The sequence below is a fragment of the Apteryx mantelli genome, chromosome 17, assembly GCF_036417845.1.
Source record: "Apteryx mantelli isolate bAptMan1 chromosome 17, bAptMan1.hap1, whole genome shotgun sequence".
NCBI lineage: Eukaryota > Metazoa > Chordata > Aves > Apterygiformes > Apterygidae > Apteryx > Apteryx mantelli.
The window spans coordinates 16561818-16583534 of NC_089994.1; the positions used below are offsets into that span (position 1 = coordinate 16561818).

The 21717-nt window shown below is 47.3% G+C and overlaps 1 protein-coding gene across 1 annotated transcript in view; it reads right to left on the bottom strand.

Moving 5' to 3' along the window:
- Positions 1-21717, bottom strand: part of KDM2B (lysine demethylase 2B) — a 116830-nt gene that overhangs the window by 20658 nt on the left and 74455 nt on the right. Inside the window, exon 10 of the mRNA XM_067306752.1 lies at positions 19695-19781. Coding sequence (XP_067162853.1) covers positions 19695-19781 — 87 coding nt within the window. The remainder of the gene's footprint in view (positions 1-19694; positions 19782-21717) is intronic.

Genomic DNA, 21717 nt, shown 5'->3' on the forward strand with positions numbered 1-21717 from the left:
CTCTGCAGGGCAACGGCCGAGCGGTGGGGGACAGCAGGAATCTCTTAAACCGGCTTTACCACAGAGGCCAGCAAAGAGCAGCTCCGCGGCCTCGGGAGCAGGATTGGGTGACACACTCGGCCCCAGGCTAGTTCTGGCCAGATGGCTTCTCCTGCCTGTTAGATCCTATTATCTCTTCTCCCGACAAGGCCACAAGCTGAGACCCTCGAACTCATCGTGAGGCACAGCCTTTGCCTGCTGACGCTGTAGCCCCCAACAGCCAGCTCTGAGAGCTGTGGAGGAAAGTAAATTTATGCCAAACTTGAACCGGTATTTTTCTAATTCTTACAACAAACCCCAAGGAGCCAAGACCGGGCCTGCCTGACCTCCTACCTCAGGCAAACCCCTATGTTTTCCGGCACCTCCGCAGAAAGTGCGTCCGTGCTCCCCTGGCACAGTGACAGTCCTCCAAAGCGGGGTAGGAGGATGCTGGAGTGATGACAACCGCTCCCCAAGCTCCTAATGAAGGCTGCGCAAATGGCTGCTGAAACCAATCGGAATTAATATACTAAATATCTGCTTCCAGGATATTGAGACCTAGAAAGCTGGTGGACTTGCACTGCCTGCCTTCCAAAAGCAGATGTGTTCACAGGCCTCCTGCTGCGTTCCCCCCACCAGACTACTGCTGCGCGATACACAACGGCAGCCACACCGAGCAAAACCAAACTGCCGAGAGCCTGCGGGAATCCCTGTGGGATTCAGCGCAGTGTGGGTACTAGGAACAAGGTTTGGCCACCAAACACAATATACTAGGAACTACAAAGCCATTTACAAGCAGTGAAGGTGGCACCACGTTCCCACTCCACAGCGATTAAACACTCCCACTCTTCAGACCAGGAAGGGGACAAATTAGCAAACTGATTTTCAGGTGTGCCGAGTCCCTACAAACCCCACTGAATTCAGAGAGCTCCTGGTGGACAACAGTTAGGGAGGGGACTGGGTGGGAAGAAGAGGTCATCAATGATTCAAGGCCCTCAACAAGTCCGTACGGATCTGGGAACAAACCCAGGTGTCCCACCTCCAACTCCGTAAGCAACCCCCTAGGAACGCTGCCTGCAGGAGTTGCTACGCTCGAGCGCTAGTTTATCTCGGCTTTGGCAAGCGTTTGGCTGTTGGGAAATTTTCACCGTGTGTGCACAGGTACTTTAACACACTTCCACCACGTGCCATCTCCCTGCACGGCAGCCTCTGAAGCCACCCCACTGGGTAGCAAAGCAGTTCTGCCTGCCCGAGCCCAGGGCCGGAGGCGGCAGAGGGCCGAAGAACCCATGTGCCCCCAGCCCAGCTCTTAGACAACAGAATCTCAACTTTGATGTTTACAGCAACATTTTTCTAACCTTTGCAGTTGTGAAGAATAACTAAAAAGACCTTGGATTAACAGAAATAGAGGGTGATCACATTTTGGAGATGTACCTTTCAAGAGCCATCAGCTGCCAAACGCAGGGTAAGTAGGTGCTGATGCTGTAACCACCACCCCCACCACCCGCTTGGCTCTGCTGGAGCTGTCCCCAGGCACCTTCACATACAAACCCCTCTGCTCTGGGGAGGAAGATCAGCTGACGGCACAAGCCAGGCTAGGAGCAGGGTCCTGGCCTGCCCTAAAAGCAAGGCTGACAACGCCTGCAGCCCTGAAACCAGCTCTTCTGCAAGTGGCCTTTGTCTGGGCACGGGTCTCGTTCCTCCGTTCAGCCTCATGCGCTGCCTGACCGCTGCCGGCAGCACCGTACCGTTATTTCAGCCTCAACACTTCCCACCGAAGTTCAGGCGCAGGCGCAGTGCCCTTCTGCAGGGCTTACGCGTGCGGCCAGCTCGCCGAGACCCTGAAGGGCTTCACGTCCCAACCAAGCGCAATGCGACCAGCTAATGTATCCACTGCACAAATCTCCCCAAGAAAAGACATTTTATGTCTTTAGCTTTCATATTTTCAAGGTGCTGTATGAACATACCCCTTCCACTTGCAAGACAGGGGTGTTTTGCTTTCATAACAGATGGACGGATTTCAGTTTATTCTATTCGCAGTAGTTGGGCCAAGTCCGCACAACAGCATCAGCCCGGAAAGGCAAGCGAGGAGCCAGGACCTCCTGGGCGCCAGCCCCGTGCCTACACCTTTGTACAGCCCTGCTGCTCCATACAGCTCTTAACAGAACCAGACTAGAGGAATTTAAATACCAGCACTTTCTTTATATTGTCAGATAAACACACACTAGGGGGAAAAAAAAGACAACATCCTCACCACAATTTACAATTGTTGTCAGCTAAAAGAGCTCTTAAACGCGCCAGGTCACGGGCAGAGAGGGAGCGCTGGAGAACCCGCCGCCGCCCCAGAGGAGGCCTCTGCTCCGCGATTTCCCCGCCGCTTGCCAGGCATCACAGCGGCCAGGAGGCAGAGGTGCATCTTCCCAGGCAAACAGGGGGAAGCTCTGAAGGACGACGCTCCCAGCCTGTCGCCCAGAGCCGGCGAAAGCTGCACGAACTTTCGGCATCGTTCCGGTAACGCGTCCCTCTCCCAGCCTCCGACTCTACGCACGCGAGGTTCGAAAGGGAAGCAGCCAAACTGGCTGTCACCAGCAGTGACCACAGTGGGGACCGGTGACATGCACACTAGCACGTGGGACGGAGACCCAAAGTCATTTTACAAGACGTCTCGAGGAGGAAACAGAGCCTCTCGTTAACACTCCGGTAACTCGGAAATACAGCGACCGGTGTTAGGGCGGCTGGCGGCCCCTTACACGGACCCTGTCTGGTACTAGACAGCACAGCGAAGTCACCAATTCCTCACTGTTAAACCCGTATCCCTTCGGTAACTGCCAGGATCCCTGCTCCAAGGAGAACTCGGCCAGGGAGAGAAGGAGAGGAGAGGGCGCCGTGACGGCAGGAATTCAGGGGTGCTGAGGACGAAGTGAGTTGAAGACGGCAAAAATCAGGGCATTGCTGTCAGCAAAGTCCTTAAAAACCCCATCGGCTCAAGAGGGCAAACCAACGGCTCAGGTTTAACGCGTTTGACTAAAGCCAACCTGCCCCAAAGTTCACGCGCACGAACTCCATGAGATTTCTGTTCCCCTCTAACGGCGAGGGTTTACAAGAGCCACATCGGCTGCCGCCGGCGCACGCTCCCGTGGGGCCGAGGCATCGCACCAGGCACCTCACATCCCAAAGCCCCCCGCTGAACAAGGGGCATCGCAGGGCAGGGGACAGCCATCACGCCCAGGCGTCCCCAGGCAGGATTAAGACTACCCGGATGGTCAAGGGCTGTCATCTCCGCCAATTCGCATCTACGGACTTTCCCGTCCTCTGGTGCAAAAAAAATGATGGAGTCGCTAGCGACCGCCGCTGCGGGTCACCACACCGAGCTCCAAGACTGAACAAACAGGTCCATTTCCCACAAGTAAACGGAAGAACTTGCACCTTGCAGGTTCATCTGCGTGTTAGCGACACTCCAGCAGCTTTCTGCCAACATAGCTACGTTGTTTAGGGCGTGATAAACTGGCACGTCTGTGCCAGTGCAAGTGCCCCAGTTTATTCTCCTCTGGCGGTGAGGAGGCAGAAGTTAGGCCTGGAGGGTGGAATAAGATACACTAGCAAAAATATGCTTCTGTAGATAAGCTGCATCCAGAGTAGGAGCTCTTAGAAAGAAAGGAGACCAGTAAATTATACGGACTTGGGGTACCTTCTGCAAACGTAGCTTTTCTCACTGCTACTTCAGAAAAATCCCCCCAGCCTCCACCCAGGAGTATTTTTCTTGGGGTAACTGTTCACACAAGCAGCTTTTGCTAGACCAAGTGTCACTATCGGAAACCTCAGCCCTGGGCACCTGGAGCGGCCCTGCGCCACGGGGCTCCACCGCAACAAATCCCATCCACGCTCGCGCCGGAAGACCTGACCATCCTATTTTCTTAGTTTAGACCCGGGGAGAAAGGACAGACTGAAGGTGAAGGGTAGGAAGAAACTTGCACAAACTCCGCAGCCCCTGTCTGAGCACTACAGTTGTGACACCTGTAGAGTTAAAATGTTTCGGCCGTTACAGAGCAGGGACTATCACAGGGGGATAAGGCTACGCGACACTGATTTAACATTTCCTACGTAGAAAAATACAGCAACTACATGCGTTAAAAGCAGACTTGTATGAAAATATAATTGGGTCCACGCTAAGCTTTTCCTCATTCTAACTGTTTTGAACAAAGAGACCGAAAAACACTTCATATGCCTTTGCTATGAAGGCCACAACGTTAAAATTCAGGTCCAGATCAAAACTTTTAAAGAATCACACAGGAAGGATCGCCACTTCTCTACGTTAATTTTTGTTTTAAGCTCCTAAGATACACAAATGCTATCGAGTCTTACGTTTTAGCAGAACTGAAGAATCCCAGAATATAACCAATGTTTCAGATTCATCCAGCAAGAACTAGCACCTTCAGCAGTGATTTCACAGCTGTTTCAATGCAGCTGAGACCAATCTGTTCTTCCAGCTATTACCTCTTTAAAAAAGAGCATGCAGTAATCACATCAAAACAGGGAAGCAAATGGAAGAGGCCTAGCGTGGGACAAAGTTTAAAAAAAGGGAAGAGGGGCTGGGATGTTCTCACTCTGGGGCCTGGGAGTTCGGCAGTGATCTGAGCAGCAGCACTGGCCTGTTCATTCACACAACTCTTGGAATTAAGCAAAGGCTTTATTAAAGTTACTCATCCAAGAACCGGCTTAGTTTCTTGGACTGCCGTGACAACAGGCCAGTGCAGCACATTAACATCTCTCTTAACACTTCCACACCAGCTCTGCCCCCGCCGGGGAGCACCCAAGGCGCACCACCGCCATCCAGCCTGAACTCTTTTTCCAGCCTTGCTTTCTTGGTGCAATTATTGAACAAAAAGTAGCACAATTAGTATAAGTGAAATGGGTGTTGGTGGCTAGACTCAATACCTGGCCTACGTACCAACTTGTTGCAAATTATGGGGCTATTTTGAAGAGCAAATCACCTTGAGTTATGAACAAAAATATCAAGTTTATGCTTAAATTGCATACACATGTATGCATTCTATTCCTGGTGCATTTTTAATTGCTTAGGCAGTTCTTAGAAAGTAAAATCTGCAATCTAGAACATATGTTCTGGATTATTTTTCACAGATTACTCCATAAATATCAAAAGTTTATTCTCTTTCACCCAAAGGGGGGAGAAGAAAAAAAAAACTTCAGAGAACAGACCCTGGAAGTATTAATGAAAGTTCTCTTTTCATTTTAACCCACATCCTTTTCTTTATGCTCCATCCCTCGTCCCCGGGAACGGAAAGGCGCTTTCGCCTGTAAACCCAGCCGAGGCGAGGTAACTCGGCTCGGCATCAGACTCCTCCTGAAGTCACGCAGCCCTCGCAGCTATTCGAGGAATCTTATTAAAAAATAAATAAAAAAATATCTGGGAACGGGAGGAAAAAGGCCGGCGAGGCACGAGCACACGCTCCGGCCGCGTTCGCCCCCGGAGCGGCGCGGCAGCCCCGCTGCCCCCGCCGGGCGCGGCCCCGGCCCCGGCCCCGGCCCCGCTCCGCGCCCCGCTCCCGCTCCCGCTCCCGCCCCGCGCCGCCGACACGCCCGGGGCCGCCGCGCCGCGCCGGGGCCGGGGCCGCTCCCGACCCCACATTGTTCCCGGCCCCGCTGCCGGCGCGGCGCGGCGCTGCCCGGCCCGGCCTCCTCCCCTCCCTCCCCTCCCTTCCCCTCCCTTCCCTTCCCTTCCTGCTGCAAACTTCGCCGCCCAGCCCCGGACCTGCTCCGGCCCCGGCTCGGGCCCCGGCCCCGGCGCCAGCCCCGGCCCCGGCTCGGGCTCCGGCTCCGACTCGTAGTCCTCCTCGTCGGCGCTCGCAGACATGGCCATGGCTCATGGTGGGCCCAGGCGGAGCCGCGCTGACATGGCTGGAGCGGCGCTGCTGGCGGAGCCCCGCTCCCCGCACACACACACACACATGCAGGAGGAGGAGGAGGAGGAGCGGGAGGAAGGGGGCCGGGCGTGCCCCTGCCAGGCGGCCAGGAAGGGGCTGGCCCTGCCGGCACCGCCAATCGCCGCCCCGCTGCGCGCAGCCGTCGCGGGGACAGCGCGGCCGGGCAGCGCCGGGCGCCCGCCGCAGCGCAGCGCAGCGCGGCCCGGGCGGGGAGAGGAGGGGAGGGGAGGGGAGGGGGGAGAGGGGACACCGCGCTGCTAATTAGCCCCCCGCTGGTAATTAGCCGCGGAGCAGCCGCCTGGGGGCGGGCCGCGGCTCGGCTCGGCCCGGCCCGGCCCGGCCCGGGGCGCTGGGGCCGGCGCTGCCCGCGGGGTGCACGGCGCTGCACGGGCTGCGGAGGCGGCTGCAGACAAAGGAGACGCGCGCAGACACAGACACACACACAGACAGACACGCAGACACCCGCCCGCCTCCCTCCCCGCGCCAAGGACACGACCCAGCGGGCGGGGGGACCCTCCCGGAGGGAGGCACAGAGCAAACTTTGGGCAGAGGCAGCACTGGGAGGACGCGGGGCAAAACCCGACCGGCAGCAGAGCTGCGCCCGCCGGGCGCCCGGGGTGAACCTGCCTGCTCGCCCCTGAGGAACCGCTCTCGGCCCCCCGTTGGGGGTTTACAGTGAAATACTCTCCCTCAAGCATTCCAGTTACGTGTCATTAATCGGGGACCTGCTCGGGATGCAAAGCTCACAGCACGGACAGCGCCCGAACCTGGACGCCGCCTTCGCCGTTGAGAGGCGTCGACGGCGGGTCAAGGCGCGGAGGGCTGAATCTGAGCACTGAGCTTTACATTTCCCAGCAAAGTTCATGGGCCTGCTCTCAGGGGAAATCCCGATCCCACTCAAGTCACTAGGATTTTGCCCCTGGCTCCTACGCCTACAACGCAGAATTAAACAGGAGATTAAATATTTGCATGCGCTGAGCTACCAAGAAGCCATAAAGCAGGAGATCTAATGGCCTTTGCATCAGGATTTTTGACAAACGGGTTTTCGCTCGGTTCCCTGGCCCGAATCGCCACGTGGCCCCACGGAGCTGGTAGTGCAACACTGCCCGACCCCGTACAGCCTCTGCGAAGCCCTGCTCGCCGCGGCCAGTCCAGCCTCTCAAATTTAAGTAACAAAATACAGTCAGATTTCATACTCTAAACACATATTTACAGCTACTGCTGGTAAAGCCAATTTAACCAGGTAATTATGTCCCCTCCCTACTCTGAATACCTAAAGCACCCGTTTTTTTGTTTGCACTTCCATCCTCTCGCCAACTCAAACTCGAATTGTGGCTAAGTGAGGGTATTCGCCCAAATTCTGCTCATCTGCAATGCCAGAAATGAAACACATTTACTTGCAGCACATTACGTGGATCTTCAAAATATAATCAGACACGTTTGGCTTGTCTCCTCAGGTTTCTCTCTTCCCCCATTGTGTTAGCGTGCAACCAGGAGCAGATGAAAGCTGCGGCACGAAAGGCATGTGCCTAAGGCCTTGGCTTTCAGAAGCACGAGGCAGCGTGAGACTCCAGCGCTTCTGGAGGAGAGGAGGGGGGATGCGCTTCTGACTCCAGGCCTACAAAGGAGAGCTTGGATACGAAGGCAGGATAACCGACACAACCGCAGCAATGTCTGCTCGAGCGTGCAGGTGGCCTCCAGCAGCGGCAGAAGGAGGATGCCTGGTCCCCAGCCACCTGTGGGCAGCCCAGGTCTCCATGAGCCTCTGTGCAGACTCCAGCCTTGGCTCAGTGTAACTGGGCTTGTGCTCGGCCTCCCCCTCCAGCCTTCCGGCTCCATGATCCAGATAGGAGAAGAACTAACCTGCGACATCCCCCAAGGACAAGCCACCAGTCACCCCCCGACAAAACGTCATTCACATCATGATGCAGATCATCCTACTCCTTTCGTCCGCAACAAATGTTAGCGCTCTTGATCTCTGCGTTAGCCTAGCTGGACCGTGCCAGGCCACCGCCCCCGCGTGTCCCCCACCCAGCCTCGCTCCTCGGCCACCGCCACCATGGGAGAGCGCGCGCTACTCTGCTGCCTCCAAAAGGAGCAAACGCCACAAATGCGTTCTGATCACGAAGGGCGCGTTACTGGCGAAGACGCACACGCGGAGATGATCTCCGGCTGATCTGCCGATGCTAGGTGAACTTTGCAGAGCTGGCATTTAAAGAAAAAATGGATAGGGTGTGATATAAAATAGCAAATCGGGAATTAGTGGGGAAAAACATTACAATAAAATGAACTTCTCTGATTAGAATTGCTCTTCAAATATCTCATCTTTTACAAGAGCAGATAGCCATTCAAAGAAATATTTAATACACAGAAAGAGCTATTAAGCAAGCATTCTTCCAGCTCAAATCTTTCAGCTTGTCAACACTGGAGAACACTACTTTAAACTATGCCAAACAGTGAACGGTCCTTGTGTGAACAGTTCCAGTGTAAATTTGACTAGCCTGCTACAGTTTATACCAGTTCAGAAAGCAAAATAAGCAATACTGCCCCTAATCATACTTGTATTGGCATAACTGTGTCCACACTTGAGCTTTTCATGGTGTAACTCAGTAATAAATAACATCCTTAATTAAGCTGCCAGGCAGGTCTTAGCAAAAACTGGATGAAAGCAGACAATACCGTTGACTCCGAATTGTTGCTTTGATTGCACCTCACCTGAAGTCATATATAAGTCTCATCAATATCATAATCTTCTCCACAGAAACCAATTATGTTGTCACAAACGGAGACAATAAACTCGAGCAAGGAATAAACAGCAGGAGCAGATGAGTGCCAAAGAACCAGATTTTATTCTCATGCAAATAGCCCTAAGTAGTAAAACTAAGATGGGGGGAAGACGACTACAACCCCGGCACGATACGCACTTGGCTCCTGAGCCTCCGTAGTGCCGACTGATTTCAGCTGCCAACATCAGTGCTCAGTGCTAAACAGGATTAGTGTTTTCACAGTAGAAGCTGGAGTTTCTTTGCCAAACGATTTTCAATTTGAGGTGAAATTAAGTTTTTAATATGGTACAAATACACCTTAGATTTAACCTTCCCTTGAAACTTATGCATCTTTATAGAATACTGTATTTAGCTGATATTAGAGAAAACATTTACATGGAGACAATTGGAAAAAACAACTCCAAACTGGTTTGTATAGAAGTCCTTGAAAAAAGGTCTTGTGATCTGAGCTTCTGCTGCTTTCTAGATGGTGACACGTATCTTTTTGAAAAGGAAACCAACTGAGGCGTTTGTGAATGATTCTTGTCCCGTATGAGAATGAGACAGTTACCCAAGTGCTTTCTAAGGATCAGTGTTTTGGCGTAAGCATCTATTTGTATAAAATACGATCCTAAGTCTTGGGGCCCAGGCAAATTTCACAACACCCTTCTCAAGAGCTCTAGCCAATATTTCAGTCATGCTCTAAACACGGCGGTGACATACTGGCAGTCTAACATGTCTTCAGATATCCATCTAATATCATGATCTTACTTCTTCCTACTATTTATTTAATCTGAACTATGACATAAGAGTAATCACCAGATGCACTGACTTTCCCTTGTAATCTCTCTAATAAACAGTCTAATTGATTAATTGCAGATCAAATAAAGTAACTCAAGACGAAATAATACATTGATCACTCCCTCCATGTAATGCCTAGTGCTCATCTCCTAACCTGCACCCAGCATATGAAAGGCAAAGAAGGCAAGGGTTGTATTACTAGATCTCTTAAAGGCCGACAAACTTGGACTATTACAGTACAGCAGAGGAGCAGCACCCAACCAAAAGGTCAAGAGCCCAGACAGAACGTGCTGGTGACAACTCACTTGATCTCTCTCATAAGTCTTAAAAATAAAATCCCACCTTCTTAAAAATAAAATAAATAAGACCACAGAAAGAGTACTGAAACATCAAGTTCATCTACCACCCAAGACACGAGCATCTTGGGAACCTGCTGATAAATAAATGAGGTCTGCCATCTTCACAGCATCAGGGCTGTGGAGACTGAGAGCGACTAACGTACTCAACAAATTGTTAGATCCAGATCTGTGAAATTACTCCCTACATGAAGAGCCATGGGATGACTGGGACTGTGCACTGGAAAACGAGCGAAATCCTGCCATGCTTCCTTCTTCCACAAATCCTTATACCCCTCAGTATTCCCACCGCACAAACAGTTTGTCTCCAAGAGCCATGTTCTGCCAGTAAATGCAACAGCAAGTGAAGTGGGCTCCTAAGAAGATAAGAAATGACTGCCACGCTGTGGAGGAACCTGCAAATAGATGCGGCTGCTAGCTAAAGAGCGGATTAACCAGAATATGTAACCTGCTTTCCTGCAAGTGGCTCTGTGTGCTGACACACAGCACCAAAAGTTCTTGGTGAGACAACCAGTCATGTCCAGCGTCTGAGCAACAGATTCAAAGTCTAGAGACCAAACCCAAACATTTAGATGCAACCAAATGGTGCGCTGAAATGTAAGAAAAGGAAGAGATTCTGAGCTACAGTTTTCCTCATGACTGCTCAGCTGTCAGCTACGGACCTGATCTGGATTTGTAGGAAAACATCCAGGACCAAGACAAAACACGCCAGACAGTCTCAAAGCTGCCTAGCTTTTATCGGACCTTCTCCATTTCTTTTGTCAGATTGCTAATTTTCAAAGAGGAAAGTGCTTCTGTGCTTCTTGTATCTGGTCTACTAGTGCCTGCAGGAAAGTCATAAAGTTGAAACAAGACCTCATTTATATTCTCAGCAGAGTTTAATTTCAATGTGCTATGGAACTAAAAGGAAGCCATCTTCTCAGGGACAGAACATACAATTCAATTTTGTTCTGAAAAGTGTATGCAGGATTGATGTCCATAATTACGCAGCACGTACTGTGGAATGACAAACGCCTTCCACATTGCTCTGCCAATGTGCTTCGATCCAGAAACAGAACTATTAAATGCTCAGATACGTAACTCAAAGCTTCAGTGTTTTTAATGTGTGTGTGGGGGGGGAGGATGAGACACCACAAGGATGTTTAAATACTTAGTCAAATTCAAACCTTAGCTTGTTTTGTTTTGTTGGCCAACTCAGCAATGAATGTAGTGAAGTTCCTGGTGATAACATTTGAGACCCATCAACTCATTTCACATACACAAAGGTCTTAAGACTAAAGTAGTTTTCATCAGCACGTCTACTGCCATGAAATAAAGAGAAAGCAGCTCTCTTGTAAAATGTCAGTCAAGGCCTTAGTTGGGATAAATTCATGTTACTGAATATTCTTGCACATGCATATGACGGATGAATGACAATGGGGAAGAATACATAAATCTTCTAGTATGATACTTGGAGGATATCATTTTGAAAATAGAGATGTCTCTTCATTTTTTCCAATCCATTCAAATTTCTACTCAGAATCAAAATGGCTCTAATTTACCTGTTTGATGTATAATCACATAAAGACATCGGTCAAATTTCAAAGCAAGTGGCTGAGAGTTGATAAGAAGGGAAAATATTAAGTCAAAGATGGAAGATTAAGAAGGTGCTCATTCAAGTCCTTGCTATTTATAATTACTCCCTGAAGGGACACAATATTTCAAGTACAGCCTCTCGAGGTGAGAAATAATCTGTCAAGTCACCAGGCAAAGCTTTTAGAAGAATATTGAGGGAATGTACAGTGAAGCTCTTCAGAAACGTTATATATGATACACATACACCAAACCCTGAAACTTCTCTGGCCTGCGTGGAGCTACCACACAAATGAATTTGTCTTGAGCGCTAATGTTTCTACGAGACTGAAGCGGTGCTCAGAAAAATGAGCGAGGCAGGCAAGGAGCTGCCTTCCTTGCCAGCGCTGCTGCAGGGAAGCGGACCGACGACACGCTCCCCGTGGCCCCCACAGCTCTTCCTCCTTTGCACCGTACCTACAGAAGTCTTCAGTTCTGCCGGTGCATCAGGTTTTCTCCTGTTCCCAAGTAAGTGTAGTCAGCAGGGAAAGTGCTTAGTTTCATACATGCACAGCTACTGTGGGAAGTCCCCTAAAAATTCCCCCAAACCTCATCTATGCGGTTTTGTTTCTCCGTGGGTTTGCCAGGAGTCGGAACGCGGGTGCCTTTCTGAATAAACTGAGTGTTCTCCTGCCACACGGCAACTACTAGTCCTACAGTGTTAAAGCACAGGAATTATTCCAAATTATTTAAATCACTGATTCCAATCACAACTGAAATCAGTAAAGAGAAAAACAAATTTAAGTTGATTTTAATCTTAATTTTCTTTTGTGCTCAGTTATTTTCTCAAAGAATAACCATTAGTATCTGATAACTACTAAGAAACGTCCAATTGGTAATAAATTATGAACTTTACAGTCAGTACTTTTTTTTTTTAATCAACAAAAAGGATTCACAATACTCATATATTTGTATATGCAAATGTTCTTGCAGACTATCAGCATTTAAAGGCGTTGTTGACACCGAGCAGAGTTCAGGCAGTGCTGTGTGAGCTCACTTCAAACACCTTTAAACTGGCGTCTGGCAAGGACAAAATGTGACAGTTTAAATCTCCTTTGCACTCCTGTGGCACTTGGAGTGACTGATGTAGAATTTGATTTGAATCACAACTAGGAAAATGCATTGCACAAGAAATCATACAGAATTCCTTTGGTGTATTTCTGACCTTTTTTCCCCTTTCCAGCTCTTTTTCTACACTAGAACTACTCAATTTTTACTGTAATCCTTAAATGCTTGTTTTTAATGGACAATATTTGTTTTCTAATATTTTCATATTCTCTCAAGGGAAGCACAAGGCAAGCGCCCTGAGTGGCTCCCGAAGGGCTGGTCCGTCTCAGGGAATTTGGCACGGGTTTCCCACTGCTCCCACCAGGAATGCAGCTTTCCTGGTGGGAGCCGCAGGGCAGGCTCTGAACCTGACGCTGGTTTGATGTTGTGCCATTGCTACGTGCTCAGATCTGCTTCAGACACCACTCGGGTTAAAACACTAATTGCTGTAACTAGTCCCTCAATGCTCTTGCTACTAAGGGTGGAGCTGGCCCAGCAATAGCTGCGGTAGGAATTCTTAGTAAGCAAGCAAGTAAAAACTGGAAGTATTTATCAAAAAGTTTTCAGGAACGTTCTCTGTCCACCTAGCACCTCTTCCTCTGAATTTGAAGAGAAATGGATACAAAGCAAAGCTGAACACTTCTGAAAAGTCACATGGGGCTAAACACAGTTGAGGTTTTTCAAACTGAAGCTTATCTGACTTCTTGAATTTATGCTATTTTTTTCCTATTTTCTGCATTCAAATTTGCTGTGTCCATTAATTCTTGGTCCATTTACTTACTGTTTCTTAAATTTGATCCAATGCACAGTGTTGCATGTATGTTCATAAAATTAGAGCCATACCTAAAGGAGCACTGTTATTAAAAACTGGTAGATCTTCCTCCCTTCCAGCATTTTTAACTATCAAGAAGAGGGAAAAAGTGTCCTTGCTGGAAAATGGCAGCAGACACATGAATGTGCCCAAGGACCTCTCTGTGGACTCTGGATTTGGAGGGAGTGACCAATATCACTGCCTTTCGTTATTTAAAATAGAAATTATTTCTAAAGAATCCAACCCCTTCTCATCACAGATATATACTGTTTATTTTTTGTAGGCTATTTAGTTCAGACTATGAACAAAGGTCAGAAATCTTATTTCCAGCCGGAATTTGTTTATGGCATGTTTATACCCCCTTGTTCTCATGCCAACATTGTCCATTAGCTTAAGTAACTCTTCTTTCCCGGTGTTTATACTCCCTAAAGTACTTACGGAGATGACAACAGTCATCTGCCCCCTCAACTTCGTTGTGCCAGGCTGAACAAGAAATTGCATCTTGAATACTGTACGTGCTTCTGGAGTCCCATATCCACCCGCATCTCAAAACTACCTATAGTCAAACTAGAAAGCGATGACTGAGTAGCAGTAACTGGGACATAGAAAGAGTCATGGGCAGCATAGAGAAGGTGCACAGGAGACCTCCTTCAAATCTCTCAAAACGTGTGATCGCTGTATGTCCGCTTTCACAGCTCTTCTCACCGCTGTGGCTGGCCACCATCAGAAACAGGACACCGCACTACAAGGACTGTCTGGTCGGATGGAGTACGACTAGCTCAACAGTTCCTCAACCGTATTAACCAGCCTTTTGTTATACCTCTTGCAGATTAATTCATTTTTTCCTCCAGAAACATGGATATCTAGGATTTTGCAAGACATTTCTAGTAAAAATAATGGGGGGAAAAAATAAACTGCTGGAAGATGGAGCTTGCTATTGAATGGCATTGGATGCCATGGTTGCCCACGATACCAGGAAAGTGGAGTCCTTAACACAGAATGTCCCTTTCAACCCAGCCTCCAAAAAATCCCTCCAAAAACCAAAAACATCCCCAGCCTAGGATATGTCTGCCTTTTGTTTATGATCACTTTTTCTTCCTGGTTCTCAGGCACTGATAAATAGCTATGAACATTATTTGCATTGCCAACCCTGCAAGGAAGGTTGTTGTTAAACAAAACTCTCTTCCAATTAAAAATTCAGTTTGTGGCCTCTACTAATTAATAGTACTCCTTTAAATAAGGGTATTATCATTTCCTTATGATACTTTTCAAATATCTTCTCTTAAAATCAACAGGTAAAAATTACATGAAAAAAGTGTATGAACAGAAGGCCTGAAAAACAGCCACATATTCCAGTATTGTTAGCCAGACGCTGAAAATTACAGCTTTGTATCTTGTTCGCAGTTAAACTCATATATATTTGGACACATGCTACCATTACAAACGCAGTGACTTTAGGTTTATACCAGGTAAGAGGGATGAGAATATAGCTCACAGTCTGCATTTCTAACTCCTCACAGAACAAGAGAGTCCAAACATATTATAGTTCTTTTGAGCTCCTCTTCATCGATGACTAAAGATCTTTATCACAGTAAAAACAGAAGATATTGCCACAGAGTGTAATTACATGCTACTACAGTTGACTGTCATCTTCCAGAAATAGGAAATGGTTTGGAAAATGCATGTTTTCTGCTTGGGCCATACACTGAGTTCCTTAACAAAACGTTACCCCCAAATCCCTTTGCAGATCAAGTGGGAAGTTTGACACTGTAGGGCTGAGCAAACCCTGAGAGAGGGCTTCAAGATGTAGATGGTAGCCAGCTTTCTGCACCAGTGATTAGAGATCTGTGTCACCACATTGGCAACCCAGACTTGGGCCAGGCTCTGCTCTCTTTTCACACCAAGCAGAAGTTCATGTCCCAGGGATGGGGAAGGAGTTAGTTGCTTACAATTATTTCCCACTTGTCTTTGGCCAGTTAAGAGACTCCACTCAGAGGCCAGAAGGTGGGAAGCAACAAGCAGGACGAAGTGAAACCGAGGGGGAGCTGTGATGCAGGCTGGAACCTCACCAATGTTAAGGGGGCAGGTTCAACACCACGACTGAGCAGGTTGTCAAGAAGGAAAACAGTCTGACTTACAAAAGAGATGATTTCGCCCGAGAGCCACAAGCATATGGTGGAACTAAGCACCTCGCTTCCCACAGCAGATACCACCCTTGCATTTGTCTCCCACAAACTGAATCTCGGGGCAGCAAACACCGAGGCGTTCTTCCTTTCTGATGGCAGACCACCATTACAAAAGACAACAGACACGCTCGGCACCAAATGAGGACAGCTTACCGTTGCACAACCCCCCAAAAGAGCAATGAGCACGGGAGCGTACGTAGCCACGGCCCCATCCACGCTAGGCAGCCAGCTAGGGAAAAGGCGCTGGCTAGGCTGACGGCACCTAAACTGTCGGTCACGCACCAGGACAAGCACGTTTCAAATATCTACTCAGACCCACAACCCTGATTCCTTGATGAGGAATAAATTAGGATTGTTGTACATATCCGAGGATCTCCGGCAAAGTTCAACAGTTTGTTACGTAAATTACTGTCAGACAGAGACCTCTTTTGAACATGGACTGTGTCACTCTACAGCTAAAAGAAAAAAAAGCAGGTTCTTGTTTCTCCTGAAAGAGCATTTGCAAAAAAGGATGCCTCCTGGAGTACGATTATTGGGCTAGGCAATTATTGATAAATTAGAAAAATCACAGAAGACTCAAAAAAGCCACATAAAGACGAGTAAATGTGATTTGGAAGAGGTGACTATGAATCACATGCCATTTCCCTATTACTGTAAAATAATAATGGTTCATATGTCTTTCCATGAAACTTTGTGCCAAAGGTCTCACAGATCTTTATAAACATTAATTTTACCTCCCAGCCTCCCAGGGTGGGAAGCACCAGCAGCATCCTCTAACGTGGGAAAGCTCGGGGAGAGGAAGGGCACCACTCGCCTCCTGCGACACAAGGAGGCTGCGGCGGAGCTGGCAGCAGAACGCAGACCCCTGCCTCCCAGTTTGCACATTAACTGGGAAATCATCAAGTGTCACCTATTTAACCCATTTATTTTATCTCCTCACAAGAACATTTTTGATCCTTCTGTTTCTTTTCAAAGTGAGTACATGTTGAGAGAGAGAGGTGTAATAAAACTGACAGCCCCAAACGCCTTTAGAAAAGGTAGCCACGCGCAGTGCAGCGCAGTGGGGCCACGGCACACGCATGGGACTCCCCCACTCCTGCCCATCTATTACCTTATCCGCTATGAACTGTGATTTAGGGTAAGTGTACCTGTTCCTTCCTAAATCCCAGAATTTCACGTTCTTCAAACAACTGTTCTGCAGCACTGAACCACATGCACTGTTGGCACTTCACACTACCAATGCATAAGAAAACCTGTAACTCAATTTTAAACGCGAGTATTATTTGCTGCTTTTAAAGTCATTCAGATTATTAAAGGCATATTCTTTCAAAAGCAAGTCAATATAACTAAGCAAGCCCTTCCACAGCTTGGGTTATTCACAGAGTTTAAGTCAGTCCCCGTCCCTGTCCCAGGGATCTTTTACTTTAGTACGAGCTCTTTCCCTCTGCTCGTTTTCTCTGCTCTATCTCTTTTCAGTACTTGCCTCTCTTCTCATCCTGCTTTCTCTCCATTTCTACTCCCTTCCCCTCCTTTCTTTAGAGTCATTTCCATTTCCTTTGAAATGTTTTGGCATTTAGTGTTGGCTTTATTCTTCCTCCTCCATCTGCTGCTCTTGTCTTTCTAAATCTCTTCTGGAGCCTTCTCTTGAGAGAAAGCAAGAGCCACATTTTCGCCTTACTGCCTTTTCCTCCTGAATTTCAGTTCGCTTCTCTTTTTTTTTCTTTAAGCTTGGAATCAGACAATCCTCCTCTCCCTGGAAACTTGTATACCAGCTATAACGTCTTCTCACCAGTCCCGCAATAGCTGTATCACATCTGCCACTCCCTTTAAACACTGGTACCTCGGGAAAGGCATTGTTAAATGTTTGGCATTTCTCATATACGCTATAGGCTAGAAGAGCAATCCTATAGAAAGCGAAATTCCTGGTAGGTTTGACTGCCCTGCTCAACAGTCGTGGAATCTTCTGGCCATGGAGCCTCCTCGCTCCTCCACCTACCAACCAATTCCAAAGGGAGTTTCCCCTTCCCTAAGGGTTTTCTTCTGTTTAAAATCTTCTACTTCATTGTCAGGACTTAAAGGGAACAAGGAGAAATAACTAAGCTTAACCGCTTACAACTTTGTCTTTACACAAACTTCCCCTATATAGTCCTTCCAACATATTATAATTTGGGGCTCCGAGACGCAGCTCTACGACGAGTTTTCCTAGCCTGTTCGCTCTTCGGCCTCCGCACCCAGGCTGCGACGTAGCTGCGATACCAGGGAGGGTGCGAACATCTCCCCAATCGAAGGGAGTCCAAGAAACAGGCAGCGCCTTTTTGGAAACACGCAGCCGTGTCTGCATGTGTACGTTTCAACTAAAACATAATATGTCATACAAGTTAATTACAGATTAAGGAAAATAAATGTAAAGAGACTGGTGAAAGTATTTCTTCTGCTACAAATTATTTGCAGGCTTCAGTGTAAAGTCTGACTCTGTGAGTTTTCCTCGCATTTGTTACTAGCTGATGTGTATATTTGTTTGTTATTGTACCTTAGCAGTGGGAACGATGCCCTTTAGAAGGTTTTGCTTTCAGAAAGGCTAAAGGAAATAAGCACAAGAAACTAGGAAAAAACAAACAAACAAAAAAACCAACCTTGCAGCCAGCAAGATGAATTTTGCAAAGAGGGATAAGATTAAAACCACAAAAAATATAAATCCTACATTACAGTGATGATGCCAATGCACAGAAATAACATATAAAAATGAAGCATTTATCAAGGATTCCAAAATAAAGCGAACAAGAACATTAACACACACTAAAGCTTATAAAAGCTTCAAAATACCAAATCCTTACTTCTACCACAAGCCTCAGGCTCAAAAATAGAGCACAAAAAATTCAGCTGTTTTTCAGTTTTGTTTTCTAATTTTCACACACCAGTTTTCCTCTGGTCACATGGGGTTTTCCTTACTCAATGTCTAGTGTACACTTGACTGGTAAATGAACAGCAGCTATCAAGCAGTGGAGTGGAGCATCTGACACCTATTCAGGTGTCAAGGTTTTACTCTGTTGTTTTTAAACAAATAAATGTTTTAAACACAATGCATATTCCTACGGATTTCTTACCATCAAAAAGAGAAATATGTATTTAACAAGGTAAAACCTATCTGCAATGCAATCAGCTAAAGACCAAAAAGAAACCAAGAAGCATTTGCCCCACTCTTCCCTGGCAGTTCCTCAAGTTTATGGTCTCTTATTTCCCATTTGAAAATAGTGTATTCTTATGGCTACGAGTGATGATATGCAAAGCCACACCGAGTGCACAAGCAAATTAAGCAAAAATAGGGGAAATAATTCACTCAGTTAACGATTTGAAAGTTATTTACAAAGAGGAACAGATTTTCAGATAGAAGCCTGATTGATGTTGACTGACCCTTTCAGCATTTTTAGAGAAATTATGTATTATAAAACTAATTCAGTGAAGAATAGCAGTAAAAATAGAAGCGATGAGACATCTTCTAAACAAGCAGAGCTGCTTTTACAGCATGCTGAATAACTGCAGTCTGGTAAACATACCACTGTTACAAATAACATACAGCCCTTTGACATTATTCTTTAGCTAATTACTTCAAATTCTTCACAAGCATTAATGAAGCAAGCCTCATGGTACTCCTACAAAGCAGAGAGAACTACTCCCATATATAGGTAGCAAAATGAAGATACAGGGCCAGAAAACAACCCTCCAAAGTTACAGTGACACGCTTGGACAGAGAATACAGGTCTCGTAGTGTAAAAGGAAAAACCTCCTCTCATCCAGACGAGAGTATTTACGATGTGACCAGTTTGTAGAATTTACACAACATTTATGTTCACGCAAAATGTTAAATCAACATTTTTAAATTTAACCGTGGACTAGTAAATGAACAACACATTTCAAAGTTTCATACAGGTAAATAAGGCCCAAACAAATTATTTTTTAAATGGCAGCTCTAACAATTTATCCCTACTGAGGCACTCTTATGTTCTGCTTCAACGCCTAATTACAAACCCATTAAAAATAACAAGTCATGTTAAAAATGCTAGCAGCTGCTGAAGTATCGTCTAAAACACTTTGTCAGATTATAGCTAAATAAACATCAAGACTTAGCACAACAGTGATTAGTAATTGTGTCTTATTACCTTTGTGGTCTTCTTGGGCCAGCTGACCACAGGGACACCCGAAATGGCAAGATTTTGGTCATCGTCAGCATGTTCCTTCAGAATGTTCTGTTGCAAATGAAAACAGTTTTATTAACCAGAGATACATTTTTCTAACTGAAGAATGCAGAAATCTATAGAATAGCCTGCTCCACCCCAACCAAAGCTACAGGGCAGCATGACTGCAGTTATATTAAGTTACCTTTGCTTCCAGCCTCCCAGGTCACACTGACACTCTTGCACCTGCCTTTAAGATCCAAACAGTGAAGGTTCTTGCAAAACTGACAGCACAACCAAACACTAATCCCACCAGATACTGCAGACTTCTTTAGAACTGGTGCATCCAAAAGACTGGTGTTTTTCTGCTGGTGTCAGTCTAACACCACTATTACCTCTCCCTTTAAAACTCGAATGAGGACCACCGCCATCACCACAACCACCACCCTTTCTCCTAACCAAGTCTCCAAAAGACCCTAGAAGCACCGAGCTCTGCCACCACAGGGCATCCACCGTGCAGCGCAGAGCAACCCTCACACGCCTGGCCACATCTGGGCAAGTCCAGATATGGAACTGTGCACCTGAACCTTTCACCTTCACGCAGGTGGCAATTCCTGAACACTGTCATCTCCACCAGCCTTCCTTCCACGCTGAAGGGCAGGGCAGAGCAGAGCAGCTGCAATCTCACCCCCTTTATGTGAGGTGAGGCCTTCAGGCTCCTGAGCATTCACTGAGAAAGGATCTGACTCTAGAATAGTGTGGTATTAAGGAAAAAGATTGGCTTTTTTCTACCACCGCCCCTGCCAAATCTTTTTGCTTTGATGCACTGTCCTAGAAATCTCATGAGTGGGTTGCACTGGCTTGTGCAGCTTCCACCGCTGTGAATCACTGCCATTACTGGGTAACTCAACACCGAGGTGGGGAAGAACGGCTTTCAAGCGTACTCAGTTGTGCATATTCCACATTGGTTTCCTGTGATTCTTGATGTACTTACTAACCTACCTACGGAGGTCTTAATTTGGGGTTCAGGTAGCTAAAAAAGAAAACGAATCCAAACAACAACAACAAAAAAAGGTCAAAAGCCTGAAGAAGGATTCTGCTGAGCTGCTGAAAACTGAAGCTCAAATGAACTCTAACAGGTTAAGGGGAAAAAAATTGCTCCAACATAACAAACAAGAACTACAGGTTGGAAATTACCTCATGACAGAATTTAGGAGATAACCCCAGACAATGAAAGTCAACGGTGTTGCTCCCAATTACACTGACGTCTTGAAAAAAGCTTAATTAGACAACAAAAGGCGCTAGATACTCTCAGTCCCCAGTGTAGAGCTTTAATAATTAGAAATTTCACACACTGTACAAGGAGAGTTTAAAATATGGTACCTGTTTTAATAGGAAACGTACTTGGAATTATGCAAAGAAATTCATTTGTAAACTTTCAGCTAAAGCGGGGGACGTGATGGCATGTTGCAGCCCCAACAGCCTGAGCAGACGGGCTGGTGGCACCGGGGCTCGGAGCAGCCCACGGGCGGGCACCCCTGGGGCTGGCTTTCCCTCGCGGGAGCTCACCACCCTGTTGGATTCAGCTAAATTCCCCAGTCTGTGCTTAAATTAGAGATGTTTTACTGACAGAGGCTACAGCACCGGCACAGCGCTCCTCCTTCAGGTACGATCATACCAGTAAGGCTGTTCTTGATACTGGTTAACCTAAAAGCAGCCCCAATGACCAAAACACGCAGTACTAGTAAAGGCAATTTTGTCAGCGTGACTGTGGCCGTGCTCAGGAGCTTCCCCGGGAACAGCTTGGCTGGTGAGGAGCAAACCGCAGCCTGGTTTGTCCCAGCCTGGCTCAGATGGGCGGTGGAAGCCTGTAGCATATCTCTAGCTGAGTCCTCCTCAAGGGAAAGGGCCAAGAGCTTGCACATACAAAACAGTTAGTGGCTCTTCGCTGATGTGAGCAAGGTAAGCGAGCACCTCTTTTTTCACGTCCTTTTTATATTCAGGCAGT